We start from the raw sequence: 20,564 nt of genomic DNA on the forward strand, positions 1-20,564 counted from the left end.
TGAAGCTCTGTGTAGACGGTGCTAGGTGGCAGTACAGTGTTCTGTGTTCATACACAGAATATGTTTGACTCTGTCTGATTCAGTTACAAGGAAGACAATAACACATGGGAAATGTAACTAACAGCACCCCAGCACAGGGACCAGGCTTGATTTTATGAGCAGCAACTTTCAGTCTGGGGTGCGACCTTGGTTTTGATAGATGGGGGTAGTGGAAGCAATGGCTTCTGCCTCTCTCAGTGCACAGCAGATTCCCAACAGAATATGTAACTAGTGTTGGAAGTGGACGTAGAGCACAGGTCCCCTGCTAACCGCTGGAATGCTGCTGGGATTCCATGACGGATTGTGGAGTGTAGGCCCTCCTGACAGTTCACAGCTAGCTAGCACCTGTGGAATCACAAAGCAGAAAGGGCCCTCTGTTCTCTTTGAAGCAAGTGGCAAAACTCCCTTTAACTTACTGGATGTACAATAAGGCAAACAGCTCTCCTAGTAATCCCAGTTATGGTGAGTCTTTAAAATCTAGGTGAGTTGCGATATTATTGGTGTTGATTTGTGTTACCATAGCATCTAGGAGCTCTCATCATGGACCAAGACCCCATTGAACTAGGTGCTGTACAAACACTGAAAAAAAAAAAAGATGGTTCCTTGTGCACCAACATAAAGTTAGACTTCAACCTCCTTGCTCTATTGACTGGCACCATACTGGGGTGAAAGGAATGGCTGGGATGGGTGGCATGAAGAAATTCACCTTGAACTACTTAATGTTCCTGCCTCTCTGCAGTACTAATAATGAAGAGGGTTAGATGCACATTTGTAATGCAGATGTAGGGTAAACAAGAGCAGATTTCCAGATGCAGAACATGCCAGGCCAGCAGGGTGCCAGCAATATGGAAACAAAACTGGGCCACTCAGCTGTCCTAATGAACACGCGCCAAGGTGAAGTGCTCTAATCGAGCAGTAATGTCTGCTCCTGTGAAGCTATGATATTCTACAGCAGCACTGACAAGCAAGGGAGGCAGACATAACTGACCCATGAAGTGAATGCATTTGAGCTTTCTCTAATCTACATGGTTTCTCAACAAGAATTGCGCCCGCCTAATCTACTAAAACTTCTCAATAAAAAAGGTGACATGAATCAATGTAGAAAATACATTTATTTCTGAAACACGGGAATCTATATAAACAACACAACTTGTATAGCACGCAGGAGGACAGCAGGATTTGATAGTACAATAGACTTCTGTGGCTTTTTAGACTTGTTTATGCAAGAGAATCTCTAAGCAGTTGTCGTATCGGAAGGTATCATGCAAAAGATATCCAAAGAAGGAAGGTCCTGTAAGGCACGCATTGCAATGAAGGCAAACCCTTAGACAGTTAGACAAACTTGGGACATATTTGACTGCACTCATTGCAAGAGACTACGGCCTGGTCTACATATAGGTTCAGGACTTTAACTAAAGGGCTGATGCTTATGCTGATTTAGTTCAACTGCTGCAAAGCCTTGTGATGGTGGTTCAAGAGTGGATTATTGCAATTTTGCTTAACCCGCTTCCTGACAGATTTAAGATAAATTACTGACATAAGATGGGTTTATGCCAATATAACAGCATCCACACAGTGTTCTGCAATGGCTTACCTTATCAGTTTAATATCACATCTATAGTTAAACTGGTGAACCTCTGTGTGGTAACAACCCCTTAATTTGTTAAGGCATCTTTTTTGGCTAAATCAATATAAAGCAGGTTTAAATCAATTCAAATGTACCCACACAAGGGTTTTACATCAGTTGTAACCAGTTTTAGTTACACTTGTAGAGGTTTGTGTGTAGACAAGGCTTAAATGACCATTTGGAAGTGGTTTTCAAAGCTTGGAGCCCTAGTTCTAATGCTCATATACAATCCCACTTTCCAAGAGGTTAAGTAAACAAGTATTTAATATTACATCACTTTTAGTTATCATCAGAATGAGTCAAACTTTGGGAAAGACGAGCAGGGAAGAAGACTGGCAATTAAAGTTTAACTGTCACTATGAACATAGCTTTATTATTTACCAACTTCAAATTTCATTCTGATATAAAATACCTGCAGGCCCAGCAGTGTGTTACATTCCCAATCCTTGCGCTGTCTGAAATTTTCATCTCAAGATGTTGAGTGGTTCCCCCTCGGAAGGAGAGTCAGAAGTCATTATCACTCTCCTCCAGTGGCTCTGGCTTCCTGGCCCGGCGATTGGCCTTGCTGGGAGAGATTTCCATGCTGTCATCTTCAATGTCATCCTCATCATCATCTTCATCATCATCCAGGTCAATCTCACTATCCTCCGACTCCTCCTGTAAGAAAGCAGTGGGTACTGAATTCATGGCCAGTCCCTTCTCAAACCAGTGCTATCCTCAATGGCCAAAACGTACAAAGCCTGCAATGTACATGTCTTCTGTGTGCCCAGAAACTTGGCAGGGGGGAAACCTGCACATCACCCTCTGCTGAGAAGAACTGCAGTCACGTTCCCCGCCCATGCTGAAATTAACCAGAACCACGTCCCTCCATCCTGAGATAATGACCCAGTTACCAAGAAACACACAGTGGGGTGGGGTCCAGTTTTGGATCTGGCATAGGGAGTAATAACAGTATATGGCTTCATTACTGAGCCAACAGCACAGGCTGGAGCTGCTGACTCAGAAATGATCGGAGACTGAAGCCCTCACCACAGGTGGGAACTAAAGACACAACACAGCTTTCAGCAGCAATCTCCCACTTTGCTAGGCAATGGCTGCTCCACTCATGCTGCTGAAGACCTCCTTTCCAGGCCCCCAGTGAGATGCTGACAATGGACTTCTTTACCGCTGCTGAATCCAGGGGGACTGCAAGACCATAGAGGAAACTGCGGAGTGCCCTAGGATAAAGGTGACGAAAGGAACTGCAGGAGACACACCCACCTGTGCCTTGATGCTGGAGGTCTTGTGTTTACCTGGTTGGGCTTGGGCTGATCCCGCCTTGGAGAGCGACGGTGGAGAGAACAATGGGAGATGGAGAAGGGAAAAATATTAAAAAGAAAAGCAAAAGAACGCAACCAAAGTGAGAGCAAGGAAAGGAGGCAGCAGTGGACGCTGCTCACAGCTGAGGGTGCTGTGCGCAATGTCTGAGCGGTGCTGCAAAGCGCGATGCTACAGGAAGGGATGCTGGGAACACAGACAGGACTTGGAAAGCCAACTCCAAACAGCATGCACAGGGCAATGGTGCCCAGAGACATGCTGCTCACCAGTGCTAGAGGCCTGCAGGCTGTCCTGCATGACAGTCTGCCAGGAGCCAGGCTCCCTGGAAGAGAACAGAGCTTCTCCCTGAAAGGGGCATCCCAGACTGGTTGAGGGAGACAGGGCGGGGACAAAGGAGAGGAGCAGATGGGTATGGAAACCAGCCCTGGGCTCACTTTGCTCCCCACTGCAAACATGTTGGCCTGGAGCAGTAGGCAGCTTCTTGGAACCCACCTTCCTTCTCTGCCCCTGCAGCAGCCCCCAGCGTGCCTGGTCCCAGGAGCAGCTCAGCCAGAGCTAGACTCAGGAAGCAGCTCACCAACCCCGAGGTCATGGCTCTGCTCTCGCAGCACACAGCTCAGCTGCCACAGGAGGTGCCCTGCCCTGGCAGAGGCTGAGGCAGCCAAGCCCCGTGAGGATGATTATCAATATTACGCCCCGCTGGGCTGGGTGCTGGAAGGGAAACCCAGACCCTGCCCTAAAGGCAATGCGTAGGGGGATTTGATAGCAGCCTTCAACTACCTGGAGGAGGGTTCCAAAGCGGATGGAGCTCAGCTGTTCTCAGTGCTGGCAGATGACAGAACGAGGAGCAATGGTCTCAAGTTGCAGTGGGGGAGGTCTAGGTGGGATATTACGAAACACCGTTTCACTAGGAGGGTGGTGAAGCACTGGAATGGGTTACCTAGGGAGATGGTGGAATCTCTATCCTTAGAGGTTTTTAAGGCCCGACTTGTCAAAGGCCTGGCTGGGATGATTTAGTTGGTGTTGGTCCTGCTTTGAGCAGGGGGTTGGACCTAGATGACCTCCTGAGGTCCCTTCCAACCCTGATCTTCTATGATTTTGTGATACACAAGCAAAGCAGGCCGGGAGGCCGGGGGCATAGCCATTGCCTCCAGTGTACAGCTCTTGCCACTCTGTCCCTTCGCTGTGTTCTTCCCCCCGCCTGCCCTACTCTGTGGTCTGGTTCTCTCCCTTAGCAGGTTTAACCTTCACTTCCTTGGGTTTCCTTCTCTATATTTTGACCCATTTCTGGCTGTGGGTCTGTCCCTGGTAGAGTCACGTAATTGTGGCTGAGCCCTGTTACCTGGGATGCTGCTCCAGGAGGAGCTGAAGCAGCTACTGCTGAGAGCTACTGGACTGGGCTACTCTTGAGCTCCATGCCTGGGTGGCTGCTGGGACCTGACAGGTGCCAATAGGTGGAGTGTGTGTGTGTAAGGGGGGAACAGGCCCCAGTCATCCTGGCCTCCCCTATTCTGTGTGGAGTGGCTACAACCAGAAAGATGAGAGAAGGACAAAAGGGAGTGGAGACAGGAGAGAGCGAGAATGAGAGAAAGCAGCCACGCGGTGCCTGGCTTGAGGGGCTAGGCAGCATCCCTGTCCTGGCTCAGGCCAAGAGTCCATGGAGGGAGCCATAGCCTGGCTCTGGCCAGCACAGGCTGGTGCAGAAGGAGGTAAACGAAGACAAAATACACCTTCCAGTCTGGAGGAGGACCCCTCCCTGCTCGTTGAGAGGATTTGTGAATCTTGAACCCAGGTCTGTGGCTTGGTGCTGCTTCCACCAGCCAGCTTTGGCAGAGCCATGGCCAGCACAACGTATGTCCTGGGAAACCCATCACACGGAAAGTGCTGCTCAAAGCAGAGATGCCTGGCAGCTCCTCCCATAGCCTCAGATTGGTCCAGACATTCCATTTAAGCCTGGAGGCAGTACTAGGAATTAACAAGGCAGATCCCCGCTCTGCCTCGTTCCCGGCTCCTGCCTCTGTTCCTGGTTATTGAGTCTGGCTTGACGCTAGGCACTGGGCCCTGGCTATTGACTTTGGCTACACTCCTCAGGCTTGGTGCCTATGGCTCTAAGCACTGGATCTGATACCCACGCCCACGCCCTGAAAGTCGTGCAGTGATCAGCACCCTTCCCCCGCTGAAGGGATCTGGGCCCCACAGGGTGCCTGGAGGAAAACTTGCTCTTGTGGGCAATGGGCTGGGAGGGGCTTTGCAAGCTTTATGGGAGAAGGAAGACTCGTTTTAGGGCTGAGGCACTGGCTTGGGACTCAGCAGACCCAGGTTCTACTCCTAACTCTGGCACTGACCTGTCACTGCTCTTCTCTGTGCCCCAGTATCCCTCCCCCTGTAAAATGGGGCTGCTATGTCTCTCCCTCCTGGGGGGCTGTGACACTGCAGTGTCACACTGTCACACATCAGACACTGCAGTGATGTGGCAGAGAGCTTTCCCAAGCAGCTGCAGCCCCAGATACTAACTGAGAAACAGCCCAAGGAGTCCTAATCCCCAGCATGCTGTGAGAGGGCTCTCTCTTTGGAGTGCTCCTGCGTTCTCCCTGCTGCAGCAACAGGCCCTCACCAAAGCTCACTCAGCTCCCAAGAGCTGCCTTACAGTGAGTGGCTGTAAGTGACGAGAGGTATCCAGCTCACACATCCATGCCCTGTGCCTGGAGATAATTACGCTTCCTTCCCTGGATACTGCTGATACCAGAGGGAGTTTGTACTCCTCAGACAGCCAGACAGAGACTGGTGGGAGACAAAGTATTCAGGGAACTTGTCACCTGCCAGCAGCCCTGCACAGGAATGTGGGTGTCTCTGGCCCAAACACAGAGAACGAGTCATTCCCCAGCAGGCAGAAAAATGAACGTAAAGAAACCAATTCAAGCCAGAAGCGAATCGTTGAGCAAGGGCTGGTGAATTCCTGCCTAGACAGAATGTGAGGCACTTCACTCCACTGGGCCCTGAGCAGAAAGAACACTGGGAGCTGGTCTGTATGGCTAGGGCTTCAGACCCCCTCATCACAGTATCTGAGCATCCCCAAAACTATCAAACTCGCCTCAAACAGGGATAACCCTCCTTCCTTCTCCTCTGCTGGCAGGAGAGACTGCTTGTATAGCTCAGTTTGGTTGGGGTGTGTTGGGGACAGACCTTCTGTGGGGAAGTCATGGCAGAGATGGGTTTTGCATTCAACTGTGAATGTTGGGAGGTCCCCAGTCAGTCCTGTCTCTGGGGGCAGTGAGTTCCACAGTGTAGGTCCCACCCCATTTTAAATTCTGTCTCCCACGCTCCTATGCCTGAGATCCTGGTCATGGAGGGAGAGGTGTCTCTTAGGTAGACAGGGCCAATCCCGGGGGGGGGAGGGAGGGGCTTTGAATGGTAGGACTGAGACCTTGAACCAAACGGTTCAATGGAGAACCAATGTGGTGTGCCAGGACATTATGCTTACTAGAGCTGTGTTGCTAAGCAGGTGCTCTACTGCATTTCGTGCTAGTTAGAGCTTTGTCGGGCATGTGACTTCATTTCTGGGGATACTAGGATGCAGTAAGCAAGCCTAGAGGTCACAAATGCATGGATCACAGGGGCAAGTCTGTGGGTCCCGTGATATTCAATGCTACTGCTCCAAGTCCTGAACCCTGAGGCGCCCACTGTTAATCTTTGCCAGGCTGATAATTCACCATTAGTTCCTGCTCTTTGCGCTCTCTCTCTCTCTCGTAGGCCCTTTCTGATTCATGACAGCTCCTTCCTCTCACACTGGGCAGGTTTCCTTAGCAGCCTCTGGGGAAGGGCTTTGCCAACAGCTTTTAGAAAGTCCAAATACTTTATAGCAAAGAAATGTCACCTCTGAAACCCTTATACCAGCTTTAGTCTGAGTGAGTCAGAGCAGCGCTGAGAGGAAGATCTACGAATGGCAGAGCCCCATTGCTGGTTCTGGACAACAGGGCTCTGCTTCCTGCCATTAACAGCCTGGTCCCTCTACCTTGGACTAGCAGCACTGCACAGAGCCCATCCTGCCGGTCACTGGCAGAAGGGCAGGGCCCCAGCTGACAGGACATGCTGGTGGAGGACACCAGCTAACTAGGCCTTAAAGGGGCAAGTGGAGCAGCTAGAATGTCTGCCTATTCCCGGATGGGTCTTAGGTGGGGGTGCTCTGATCCCTAGCGTGGCCTCTTTAGCCTCTAGTCACCAGGGTCAGCCTTCACTATCCCTTCCCTGGCCCCATCTCCCTTCTGACAGCAGGGGGTAGAAGGCAGAAGCAGCTCCCCATCCAATCTTCCGGCTGGGCAGCAGGACTGGGAGAAGAAAATCACAGCACAGTCCCCTTCCCTCCAGTAGCTTGAGGGCAATATTGCTAGACTCTTTTCTCCCCCTAGAACAAGACATTTTTTGGGTCTTAAAGAGCCATGGTGGGATTTTCAAAGCAGCCTAGGGATATAGAGACACAGTTTCCATTTAAATGAATGTGCCTACATCCCCTCAACTCTGCCGAAAATCCCAACCCCTCCCTCCACCCCATTGTTGCCTCAGGATCAATGGCTGGCCAGAACAGAAGTGGGTGGGAGTTCTAGCACAGACAGGAGATCTGTCATTTCTAATGAGGTACATAATGGCGTTAGGGCAATGGAGAAGAAACAGAGACTAAACAGGCTAAATAAAGAAAACAGGGAAACAACATGCAGGAGAGAGAGGGTGTGTAAGGTGAGGACGGGAAAGGAAATGGGGGGAGAATGCGTGTGTGATGAAGATTTGTCAGGGAACACTGCCATCTAGTGCTGTGGGAGCAGGTCTGTCACTGCAAAGCTCCATCAATGATGGACAATCCGAGATGCCCTGCAGCCCACAGAAGATCTTTTCCTACTTACATCATCCTCTGTGTCTCCACCTTGCATTGTCCCCACAATCCGTTTGTTGGGTCTCCCTGGGCAGCAGAGAGAAAACCACAATGAGAACATGCCCGCCCCTCCACTTCATTAACAGAGAACAACTAAGGAGCTGCTGTGTGAATAAATAACCCTTGGGGAGATAAAGCTCATGGTTTGCTCCTAGGGGCATAATGATGCACCATCATCAAGGCAAACTACAGCAGGGTTGGACCCCAATGCTCCTTCAATGCCAGGGGGCTCAGAAGGAGGTGTGGGGGGTTATTATCTGCTTATTCCTCATTTTGTTAGCTTGATTCATGGTGGTTACTCTCCCTATGCCTTATCATTAAGGCTGTGAGTTTGTGACTGAGGTCACAGATTCCATGTTTTTCTGTGACCTTTGTGACTTCTGCAGCGACCAATGTGCCTGGTTCAGGGGCAGCTCAGGCCTGCAGGCACTGCCCCCACAGCTCCCATTGGCCGTGGTTCCTGGCCAATAGGAGCTGTGAAGCCAGCGCTCTGGGCGGAGGCAGCACACAGAGCTGCCTGGCCACGCCTTCGTCTAGGAGCTGAGCGAGGAGGATGTATCTGCTTCTGGGAGTCCCTCACGTTAGGGCCGCCCAGAGCCTGCCTCACCTAATCCCATGCCCCAACTCCCTCCCACACTAAAACTCTGCTGCTGCTGGGGGGGGAGGGGGAGGCGCAGAGACAGGAAGGGAGCCTGCTGGCCCCACCAACCCCCATCCACAGTACCAACAGGGGTCCCGGGCTGCGCGCCACCATCCCTCCCCCTGCCCCCCAGCACCCGGGCCACTCTCCCCCAGCATTCACAGTGCCCCCAGGCAGCTCCTCTCCCCCAAGTTTCAGTCAGGGGTATATAGTAAAAGTCATGGACAGGTCATTTTTGTTTACTTCCCGTGCTAAAAATACCTGTGACTAAGCCTTACTTATCGTTAATAAAGAACTACGCCGCCACTACCACCCCCCCCCCCCCGATGGCTTCAGACACATTTTTTCTCTTGATCTAAATTTTTGCAACATAATCCTCATTGTGCTGTTACTTTATTTTAAAAAAAAGAAAAGGAGTACTTGTGGCACCTTAGAGACTAACAAATTTATTAGAGCATAAGCTTTCGTGAGCTACAGCTCACTTCATCGGATGCATCCGATGAAGTGAGCTGTAGCTCACGAAAGCTTATGCTCTAATAAATTTGTTAGTCTCTAAGGTGCCACAAGTACTCCTTTTCTTTTTGAGAATACAGACTAACACGGCTGCTACTCTGACACCTACTTTATTTTAGACATTGGTGTGCTGCATGAACTCTTTTAAATCTGTGCCATTTAGCAACTGGCCAGGTGAGGTGGCCATCAGCACCCATATTCTAAGTCCATATCCTGTCTTTCGCTGATGTTTTCAGCTCTAATGGCCCATCCATTTGCCAAGTTCCCACCCAGTGGTTGCTGAGATTAGTATTTATACAGCATCATGTGTGCATGGTGATTTGAAGACAAAGTAATGCTTCAGTTATTTTTCATGGCCACACAGAGCACGTACCACGTAACCACTGATGGAATGAACATGCAAAGAGCATGCTAAGACCTAAATTACAGCAGTGACACATGCTGTGTGTGCATGTATGCGTGTGTGCACGCACACGTGTGTCTGTAACATGCCTTTTCTGCAGAGTCCGAATTTTCTCTCACACTGGTGAGAATCTGGAGTAACTTCACTGAAGTGAAGTTACGCTAGTGAGTCAGGCCCTGTGTTTCCATGGTACCTTATACCAGTGCAACAGTTCCACAGGCTGGGTCACACATCCAATTATATAAAATGGCTTTTCTTGCCAAACATAATGAACTCTACAGTAATCTTCTGCCTGCTGACACACTTGCAAGGAAGCAGCACTCTAGTTACACACAGCTCAATCTGTTTAGTTTATCAAAAAGAAGATTGAGAGGTGCTTGATTGCAGTACATGAGTATTTTCCAGGGGAGAAAATACTAAGTACTTGTCATAAATATCAAGGGAAGGGTAACCATCTGGCTGTGTACAGTGCTATAAAATCCCTCTTGGCCAGAGGCAAAACCCTTTCATCTGTAAAGGGTTAAGAAGCCAAGGTAACCTAGCTGGCACCTGACCCAAAATGACCAATGAGAGGACAAGATACTTTCAAATCTGGATGGGGGGGGTCACAAAGGATTTCTCTGTCTGTGTGATGCTTTTGCTGGGAACAGATCAGGAATGCAGCCTCACAACCCCTGGTTAGTTAGTAAGTAATGTAGCTAGAAATGCGTTAGATTTCCTTTTGTTTAATGGCTGGTAAAATCAGCTGTGCTGAATGGAATGTATATTCCTGCTTTTGTGTCTTTTTGTAACTTAAGGTTTTGCCTAGAGAGATTCTCTATGTTTTGAATCTGATTACCCTGTAAGGTATTTACCATCCTGATTTTACAGAGGTGATTCTTTTACCTGTTCTTTAATTAAAATTCTTCTTTTAAGAACCTGATTGATTTTTCATTGTTCTTAAGATCCAAGGGTTTGGATCTGTGTTCACCTGTACAAATTGGTGAGGATTCTTATCAAGCCTTCCCCAGGAAAGGGGGTATAGGACTTGGGGGGATATTTTGGGGGAAGACATCTCCAAGACCAGGCTCTTTCCCTGGTCTTTGTGTAAGACACTTGGTGGTGGCAGCATACAGTTCAAGGACAAGACAAAGTTTGTACCTTGGGAAGTTTCTAATCTAAGCTGGTAAGAATAAGCTTAGGGGGTCTTTCATGCAGGTCCCCACATCTGTACCCTAGATTTCAGAGTGGGGAAGGAACCTTGACAGTACTAAAGGGTTCTTCAGAGAAAGGCATAACAAGAACCAATGGAAGCTAAAGCCAGACAAATCCAAATTAGAAATTGGGCACAAATTTTAACAACGAGGGTGATTAACTACTGGAACAAACTACCAAGCAAAGTGACAGATTTCAGAGTAGCAGCCGTGTTAGTCTGTATCCGCAAAAAGAAAAGGAGTACTTGTGGCACCTTAGAGACTAACAAATTTATTTGAACATAACCTTTTGTGAGCTACAGCTCACTTCATCGGATGCATGCAGCCACTGCATGCATCCGATGAAGTGAGCTGTAGCTCACAAAAGCTTATGTTCAAATAAATTTGTTAGTCTCTAAAGTGCCATAAGTACTCCTTTTCTTCAAGCGAAGTGGTGGATTCTCCATCTCTCAATGTCTTCAAACCAAGACTGCATGCATCTCTGGAAGATATGCTTTAGGGAAACACAAATGATTGGGCCCAGTACAGGGGTAACTGGGTGAAATGTAATGGCCTGTGAAATAAGAAGGTCAGACTAGATGATCCCTTCTTGCATTAAACTCTGAGTCTATGAAAAAGCCATAAGCAGGATTTCATGGAGAGGACTGAAAACATTTTGACATAAAACTCTCAACTACAGGAAAGCTCCTAAACATATGTCCATTCTTAACAGCGGCAGTTTCTGCTGTCTAGCCAGCACACGGTTACATTGTATGCAGATTATTCTGTTCATAATGTCTAGCAGGAAAATGTTACCTCCTGACTAAAGTCTCAAAAAAAATGACTGGGAAGCTTCGAAGGGCTGCAGATCTACATCTTTACCCAGGTTCTTTGTAACTCAGATTTATTTATTCAGCAAGCACATTAAGTAGATGATTCACCCCCCAAAATGCATCCTGAAAGGCTCCCTCTATGTACCTGGGGTGGAAGAAGTTAAGCAGAACAGTATATGTGGCAGCTTTAAGTTGCTTAGTATAAGCTCTCATTGCTTTTCATCTCCCCAGATGCAATCAATGAAATACTGATGAATGCTACACAGTTTTGTGGCATTTGCCTGGCTCTGGGAAAAGAGCATAAAGGAAGAAATGGTTACTTACTGTAACTGAGGTTCTTTGGGATGTGATGCAGACGTGTGTTCTACTTAGGTATGTGCACACTCAGCGCGCCGGAGACTTTTGCCTACTAGTACCCATAGAGGGGCGGTGCACGTATCTCATGGGTGTGGCCCCACCCCTGGCTATATGAGGTAGTGCCTCCCCGCTCTCCCCTCAGTTCCTTTGCATTGAAAGCCCATGAGAAGAGACTCCGATGCAGAGGGGATGGAGGGTGGGTCGTAGAACATACGTCTGCATCACACCTCGAAGAACCAGAGTTATAGTAAGTAACCATTTCTTCTTCAAAGTACATGCAGATGTGTATTCAACTTAGGTGACTCACAAACAGTAGAATAATAGAATCATGGAATATTAGGGTTGGAAGAGACCTCAGGAGGTCATCTAGTCCAATCCCCTGCTTAAAGCAGGACCAACCCCATCTAAATCATCCCAGCCAGGGCTTTGACAAGTCGGGCCTTAAAAACCTCTAAGGATGGACATTCCACCTAGGTAACCCATTCCAGTGCTCCACCACCCTCCTAGTGAAATAGTGTTTCCTAATATCCACCCTAAACCTCTCCCACTGCAACTTGAGATCATTGCTTCTTGTTCTGTCATCTGCCACCACTGAGAACAGCCTAGCTCCATCCGCTTTGGAACCCCCTTCAGGTAGTTGAAGGCTGCTATCAAATCCCCCCTCACTCTTCTCTTCTGAAGACTAAGTAACCCCAGTTCCCTCAGTCTCTCCTCGTAAGTCATGTGCCCCAGCCCCCTAATCATTTTCATTGCTGTCCGCTGGACTCTCTCCAATTTGTCCACATCCCTTCTGTAGTGAAGGGACCAATCCAGAGGCTCGGAGTCTACTGCAGTACAGATCGCAAGACCACCCTCCCAAGGCCCGTGTCCATTCTGGAAGACGTGGTAATAGCACAGTGGCCCATAAACATGTAATGACAACCACGTGGCTGTCCTGTGAATGTCCAGTATGGAAATGTCGTTGAGGAATGCTATCAGTGTTGCCTGAGCTCTCATGGAGTGAGTCTGTATTCGCTGAGGAGGCGTAGTGGAAGCTCTCTCATACTCAGCCTTGATACATGATGTTATCCATCTAGAGATGGTCTGTGCAGAAACAGCTTGCTCCTTCATGAGGTCTGCATATGACACTAACAGACAAGACGAAACACGAAATGGTTTAGTCCGGTCTAGATAAAAGGCTAGATATCGCCTGACAGCCAGAGCATGAAGGTGCTGTTGTTCTGAGGAAGAGTGCAGCTTAGGGAAAACACAGCTAAATGCACCATCTGCTCCAGATGAAACTGATGGTTGCAGTGTTATCTTATCCTTAGAAAAATGAGGGTAAGGTAGCTCAGCCATTTGGGCCTGGAACTCACACACCCTTCTTGCCGAAGTGAAGGCTATCAGGAACACAGTTTTCTGAGCCAGAAGGGGCAGCAGACAAGATGCAAGGTGCTCTTATAGAGGCCCTATCAGAGCCACCAGAACCGTGTTTAAGTCCCACAAGGGAACCGGTTCTCGGACTGCAGGATGTAAGCGGAGAAGGCCCTTCAGAAATCTTGCCACCATGGTATTGGAAAAAACTGACTTCCCTTGAATTGCGGGATGGAACATTGAAATCACTGCCAAATGCACTCTCAGTGAACTGAACACGAGGCCCGATTACTGAAGATGTAACAAGTACTCCAAGATGTCCTGGATGGAAGCCTCTGTCGGTTGAGTCCCGTGAGAGAGAACCTCTTCCATTTTGCTAAGTAGGCTGTCCTAGTGGAGCACTTCCTACTGTTGAGAAGGACTTGTTGGACAGCTTGCGAGCGCTGCTCTTCCTCTTCATTTAGCCAGGCAGCAGCAATGCCGTGAAGTGCAGGGAGTTGATTGCAGGGTGGAGGGTGTGACTGCGGTTCTTAGTGAGCAGGTTGGGATAGAGAGGAAGTGATATAGGAGGCTGACTTTGTTGAGGGTGTGAAAGTTGAGAATCAGAGGGGTAGCCATGTTAGTCTGTATCCACAAAACAATGAGGAGTCTGGTGGCACTTTAAAGACTAACACATTTATTTGGGCATAATCTTTCATGTTTTTTTTTAACCACTGTAGTGGGGTGGCTGCCCCACTCCTATACCAGAGGGGGCTCCAGCAGGCCAAAAAGGCGGTGCAGGTGGGCGGCCAATCAGAGAAGGCCTGCTAGGGAGCCAATCAGAGGCTGAGTAAGAGATAGCCAATCAGGCCCAGGCTCAGCCCTATATAAAGGCTGCCTAGGAAGGGAGCAGGCAGTCTCTCCCAGGCCTTCAGAGGGTGAAGGTCTGTCTTCTATGTGAGGGGACTAGCACCAGGGGCAGCGAGGCGAGGCGAGGCGAGGCGAGGCGAGGCGAGCGGAAGGAACTCCAGCCCGGTATCTGCCAGGCTGCAGGCCCTGAGGGAAGGGCTGGGCTGGGCCGGGCCGGGCCGGGCCGGGCCAGTGTAAAGGGGACAAAGGGGAAGCAACCCAGGGAGAGAGGCAGACAAGGGGAGAGAAGGAGGGCAGGAAGGCTGCTGCCAAAGGGTCCCTGGGTTGGGACCCAGAGTAGAGGGTGGGCCTGGGTCCCCCCCTTGCACATACACCCAGCTGTTGGACGTGGTGATAGTGGACTGCACCAGACCCCTGGCAAAAGGGGTTAGCCGCTGTGGCTGGGCAAAGTGAAAGACTGCTGATAACCCCATCCCCCCCAGCAGGGGGTGAATGAGGACTAGGGGGCACTGCCGGAGGGCAGTGTCTTGAAGAGGATGCCACAAGAAGGGAGCAACATGGGCCAGGTGCCAAGAGAGGGCGAGAGACTGATGGGACACCACCAGTGGAGGGTGCTCCACACTGGACTGAGCTAATTCCCTGATGAGTCAGCAGCAGGAGGTGCTGCGGTGGTGAGTCCCAACCCCGTCACACCCACTAACAGATTTATTTGGGCATAGGCTTTTGTGTTTTTTTTTTACCCACAAAAGCTTATGTCCAAATACATCTGTTAGTTTTTAAGGTGCCACCAGACTCTTCGTTGTTTTTAAGGTTGAGAATGGGTTTCATCCCACTCTTGGATTTTGGTATCAGGAAGTACTCACAGTAAAAACCATGGCCCTGGTGTTCTGACAGAAACTCTGCCACCACTCCCAACTTCAACAGAGAGCTGACCTGCTCAATGAGAAGTATCTTGTGAGAGGCGTCCCTGCAGATATGTAAGGCAGGTAAGAAAGAGGCATGGAGAGGAACTGGATTGAATAGCCAGATCTGACAGTGTCTAGGACACAGCTGTTGGAGGTAATCAAGTCCCAAGCATTGTAAAAGCAGACCAGTCTGTCCCCAAAGGGACTGGGGGATGAAGAGGACGGAGTAGCAACTGAACCAGTGCTCTGGACAAAAAAGCCAAAAAAAGCATGGCCTGTGCTAGGAAGGGCATGAGGACTGTCTGAAGCCCGAGCCCAACTGCTTCCTCTTGTGGGATCTCTTTTTATTTCTATGGTAGTCCCGTTGTTTTGTGGGGAAAGTTGTGCTAAGGAAAGCTGCAGGCGATATTGTTGCTATTGCTGCACCTCACAGTGGCATCTTTGCACAGACCGCATGTACACACTCAAGGCAACTTGGGAATCCTTGCAAAGTATCTCTGTATTGTACTAGAACAATACTCGGCCATCAAAGGGCAAGTCCTCGATGGGGCTGGATGTCCAGAGCAATCCCAGAGCTTTGCAACCAGAAACTTCTCTTCATAGTTACTGCTGAGGTGATAACCCTGGCCCAGGTGTCCAAAAATGTCAAGGGCAGACTGCAGGGACATTTTGGCCACCAAGCTGTCTTCCACAACAAATGCCCATAACTCCTCACAGGAGACCTCGGGCAACTGGTCCTTGAATTGATGCTGATCAACTGAGGAAATCATATTTGGCCAGCAAAGCTTGTTGATTAGCAATCCTCATCTGTAAGAATGAGGATTCTTCCTACCCAGAAGATCCAACCATTTGGCGTCTCTGTCCTTGTGGGTTGACTTGAACCTACCTTTCTGGGCCCTGTCATTTACTGCCTGTGTGACCAGGGAATTTGAGGCCAGGTGGGAACAGAACCCCTCAAATCCCTGCATGGGAACAAAGTAGCGCTCTTCAGTGCATTTCACCACTGGTGGTACTGGGGTGGGTATACTCCACAGGGCTCTTGCTGGCTCGAGGAGTGCATCATTGATCGAGAGCGTCACTCTCCCATGGATGGTGGGCTCTAAAATGTCCACCAGTTTATGCATGTTTTTTTTTTTTTTTTTTTTGGAGGAACTCTACCTGGATGCCCAGGGATATGGCTACTTGGCATAAAAGGTCCTGGTATGCCTTTAAATCCTATGGGATAGAAGGGAAGGACAAACCAGGCAGCACAACATCGTCTGACTATGAGGACAAAAGTCCTGGCTGAGCCAAAACCGGCTCTCGCTCCCAGGAAGGTGTACCCCTGCAGTTCCACAGCAAGGAAGACCACTGATGCCCGAGCCTGTGGCTGTTCCAAAGCCACCACTGTCAATCTGGGTGACTTAAATTTTGAGTGAGACGGAGAGCAGGATCTCCATAAATGAGGAGCATCCTACTGAGTCCAAGGCCACTGATACAGATAGGGCATTGTGACCAGCAGGGGCTGGGCCAGAGACCTCTGTCCCAGCCATGAGGCACATACCAACCCTGGGAGCCATGCTGGTCCACTGGTGGTCCCTTGAGTTCATTGGGTGATGTGGAGCAGGAGAACAATGACTCCAACTCAGAATCAAAGCGCAGGGATCTTGGCGACATGGGCGGAGCGATGCCCGAGGGAGCCAATAGGCAGTCCGATTCAGCTGTCGCCCAGAACAAGGTGAGCATCGGCACCTCTTATGAGGCAGTACTGTTGGTATTGCCTACGTTGGTGACGCAGGCAGTGTTGGTCCCAGTACAAACATCAGTACCAAAGTGACTGAATGCGTCAAAGTTGAGGGTGGTGAGAACTGTCATGGGAGTATTTGCGGCATCAGAAATGGCAGGGCCAAAGAGGGTCCCAGTGCTGAGGTCCCTCACACTGATTCCGGTACCAGCTCCATACCCACTATGGGGAGGGGAGCATCTATGTGCAGAGCTGAGGGGCATAAAGGATCAGTGGTGCACTCTATTGGAAGGTCTGCCCAAAGTGCAAATCTCAGAAAGTCCTGGACCAGCAGTAAGAATGGTATGAAAAGGCAGAGCAGATCTGTTGCAGCTGATACGCCAATGCAGCAATATATAGATATACCAGCATTGCCCTCATTGGAACTGGACTCAACGGATGCACAGAGGTCAGAACCGGAGTCAGCAGTACGGGGTTTCTGCCCCCTTTACTTGGTACCAGGGATGGGCCAGAGGTGCCAACGCCATCCTGTGCACTGGAACTGGTCCTGTGCCAGTCTGCCCTTTTCTTGGGGGAGGCAAAGGAGTTGCCCCATGACCTGGAGTGATCCCAATTTGTCTTATGAGACCACCTTCTCAGTGCCGATGATGAAGAATGGCTCCTCTGCCTCTTTGGAGAGGCGCCTATCTCGGAACGAGAGGTGGCAGCGCTGGCCAAGCTAGAGGACACTCTTCGACCTGAAGAGGGCCTCAGCACCGGATCAGGTCACATGGCCTGATCAAGCAGGTGCTGCTTGAGGCAAAGGTCCCACGCCACCTGGGTCCTCTTTTTGAACGATATACAAATTGAACAACAGACTTTAGGATGGGTCTTGCCAAGACGAAACAGGCATCACTCATGTGGGGGTCGCTCTTGGGAATCGCCCCTCCACACGAAGGACCAATCTTTAAACCCAGTGAGGGCATCATCAGGGAACCACTATCTGCTAATTAACACTACCTATTAACATACAATAAACCAGGCAAGACTAAATGAGACTAAAGCCTCACAGAGCTCTGAGTCTAGCTAGCCAGACAGTGAGAAGGAACTGAGGGGAGTCAAGGTGATACCACCTCACATAGCCTGCCGAAGGGCCACTGGCATGAGGCACGAGCGCTGCCCCTCTGTGGGTACTAATCAGCAAATGTCTCCAGCTCCAGTGTGTGGGGTTTGCACACACCTAAGTGGAATATATATCTGCATCTATCTGGAGAACAAATGTATCTTCTATATTCAGCTTGTCTGCAGCTCAACCTGAGTGTGGCAGCTCCTATTCACAGAGCTTGGAGCTGCAGTTCCTCAGGGGCAGGTTTTACTGAGGGAAGGAAATTCTCTAGAAGAAGCTGGAATATTCCCTGCCTCTCTGTGGATGCTCAGAGAATGAAAGGCCTCTTTCACTTAACTTGATCAGTGACAGTCTTCTTTTTGGGATTCCCCATAGCAGTTTTTCTCTTCATTTGTCCTATGTACTATTACTGGGGGCACTAATATGTTACCCAAAATCCTAGGCAGTCCCAGTCCCAGGACTAAACAGAAAAGCCAAATTCACTATTGAGAGCTATGCATATATAGCAGAGGAAGCAGAACTTGACCCAGTGTTTTCTCTCCTTGGTGAGAGGTGACCTGCAAGAAATTCCTAAAAAGAAAAAGAGACTTTGCCTTGCTTTGCTGAATACAGAAGGCCTGAAAGGGTTTCTAACCTTGGGTGGGGATGCTGGTATGATATCTGCTTGCTTCTTACCTTGGAAATATGAGGAATGTCAAACCTGTTCAGAGATGTCTGTGGTAAGCTCTTGTACTTTAGGTGAAAGGGCAAGGAGTAGAATCTCTGACTTCCTTTCAGCCAAGTCTTCATTAGACACTGGAGTTAACTCAGTGTTAACAAAAACCAAACCAAACCAGAAGTCTGACGAAAAAACCCAGACCCCATTGCTCAGATTCCACTCTCTTTTTATCACTAGCCCTCTAGGACAGACAAGACTTGATTTCTAATGTGAAAAATCAACAACTTTAAAACAAACCCTTCCAGCCTTCTTCATGCGAGAAGCACAAGGGGGCACACTTGCTCCTTTGCGGGTCACCCTAAGCCCTGGTCTACACTAGGCATTGAGGTCAAATTTAGCAGCGTTAAATCGATTTAACCCTGCAACCATCCACATGACTAAGCCCTTTTTTTTTTTTTTTTTTTTTTTTTTTTTTTTTTTTTGACTTAAAGGGCTCTTAAAATCCATTTCCTTACTCCACCCCCGACAAGGGGATTCGCGCTGAAATTGGTTTTGCTGGGTCGAATTTGGGGTACTGTGGACGCAATTAGACGGTATTGGCCTCCGGGAGCTATCCCAGAGTGCTCCTTTGTGACCGCTCTGGACAGCACTCTCAACTCAGATGCACTGACCAGGTAGACAAGAAAAGGCCCGTGAACTTTTGAATTTCAATTTCCTGTTTGGCCAGTGTGGAAAGCTGCAGGTGACCATGCAGAGCTCATCAGCAGAGGTGACCACGATGGAGTCCCAGAATCGCAAAAGAGCTCCAGCATGGACCGAACAGGAGGTACAGGATCTGATCGCTGTATGGGGAGAGGAATCTGTGCTATCAGAACTATGTTCCAGTTTTTGAAATGTCAAAACATTTGTGGAAAATCTCCCAGGGCATGAAGGACAGAGGCCATAACAGGGACCCGAAGCAGTGCCGCATGAAACTTAAGGAGCTGAGGCAAGCCTACCAGAAAACCAGAGAGGCCAAGGGCCGCTCCGGGTCAGAACCCCAAACATGCCGCTTCTATGATGAGCTGCATGCCATTTTAGGGGGTTCAGCCACCACTACCCCAGCCGTGTTGTTTGACTCCTTCAGTGGAGATGGAGGCAACAAGGATGCAGGTTTTGGGGACGAGGAAGATGATAGCTCACAGCAAACAAGCAGAGAAACTGGTTTTCCTGACAGCCAGGAACTGTTTCTCACCTTGGACCTGGAGCCAGTACCCCCCGAACCCACCCAAGGCTCCCTCCCGGACCCGCCAGGTGGAGAAGGGACCTCTGGTGAGTGTACCTTTTTAAAATACTATATAAGGTTTAAAAGCATGTTTAATGATTGATTTGCCCTGGGATTCGTGGCTCTCCTGGATACACTCCCAAAGCCTTTGCAAAAGGTTTTTGGGGAGGGCAGCCTTATTCCATCCACCATGGTAGGACACTTTACCACTCCAGGCCAGTAGCACATACTCGGGAATCATTGTAGAACAAAGCATTGCAGTGTATGTTTGCTGGCGTTCAAACAACAGCCGTTCTTTATCTCTCTGTATTATGCTCAGGAGAGTGATATCATTCATGGTCACCTGGTTGAAATAGGGTGCTTTTCTTAAGGGGACATTCAGAGGTGCCCGTTCCTGCTCGGCTGTTTTGCCTATGGCTGAACAGAAATGTTCCCTGCTGTTAGCCACGCGGTGGGGGGAGGCAAAATGCGACCTTGTAATGAAAGCACATGTGCTATGTATGTAATGTTAACAGCAAGGTTTAACGTGAAAGAGTGTACCCATTGTTCTATAAAATAGCACTGTCCCTTTTTTTTTTTTCCCTCCACCAGCTGCATGTGTTTCAAGGATCACAGGATCTTCTCCTTCCCAGAGGCTAGCAAAGATTAGAAGGCAAAAAAAACACGCGCGATGAAATGTTCTCTGAGCTCATGCTGTCCTCCCATACTGACAGAGCACAGACGAATGTGTGGAGGCAGACAATGTCAGAGTGCAGGAAAGCACAAAATGACCGGGAGGAGAGATGGCAGGCTGAAGAGAATAAGTGGCGGGCTGAAGAGAGGGCTGAAGCTGAAAGGTGGCAGCAGCCTGATGAGAGGAGACAGGATTCAATGCTGAGGCTG

The 20,564-nt window shown here is 49.3% G+C and overlaps 1 protein-coding gene across 1 annotated transcript in view; it reads right to left on the reverse strand.

Moving 5' to 3' along the window:
* Positions 1-1,132: 1,132 nt before the first annotated feature.
* Positions 1,133-20,564, reverse strand: part of CLUAP1 (clusterin associated protein 1) — a 133,193-nt gene continuing 113,761 nt past the window's right edge. Inside the window, exons 7-8 of the mRNA XM_038420669.2 lie at positions 7,879-7,934; positions 1,133-2,323 (exon numbers count right to left, since the gene is read on the reverse strand). Of these exons, the coding sequence (XP_038276597.1) occupies positions 2,171-2,323; positions 7,879-7,934 (209 nt within the window). The 3' untranslated portion in view covers positions 1,133-2,170. The remainder of the gene's footprint in view (positions 2,324-7,878; positions 7,935-20,564) is intronic.

This window comes from Dermochelys coriacea, chromosome 10, assembly GCF_009764565.3.
Source record: "Dermochelys coriacea isolate rDerCor1 chromosome 10, rDerCor1.pri.v4, whole genome shotgun sequence".
NCBI lineage: Eukaryota > Metazoa > Chordata > Testudines > Dermochelyidae > Dermochelys > Dermochelys coriacea.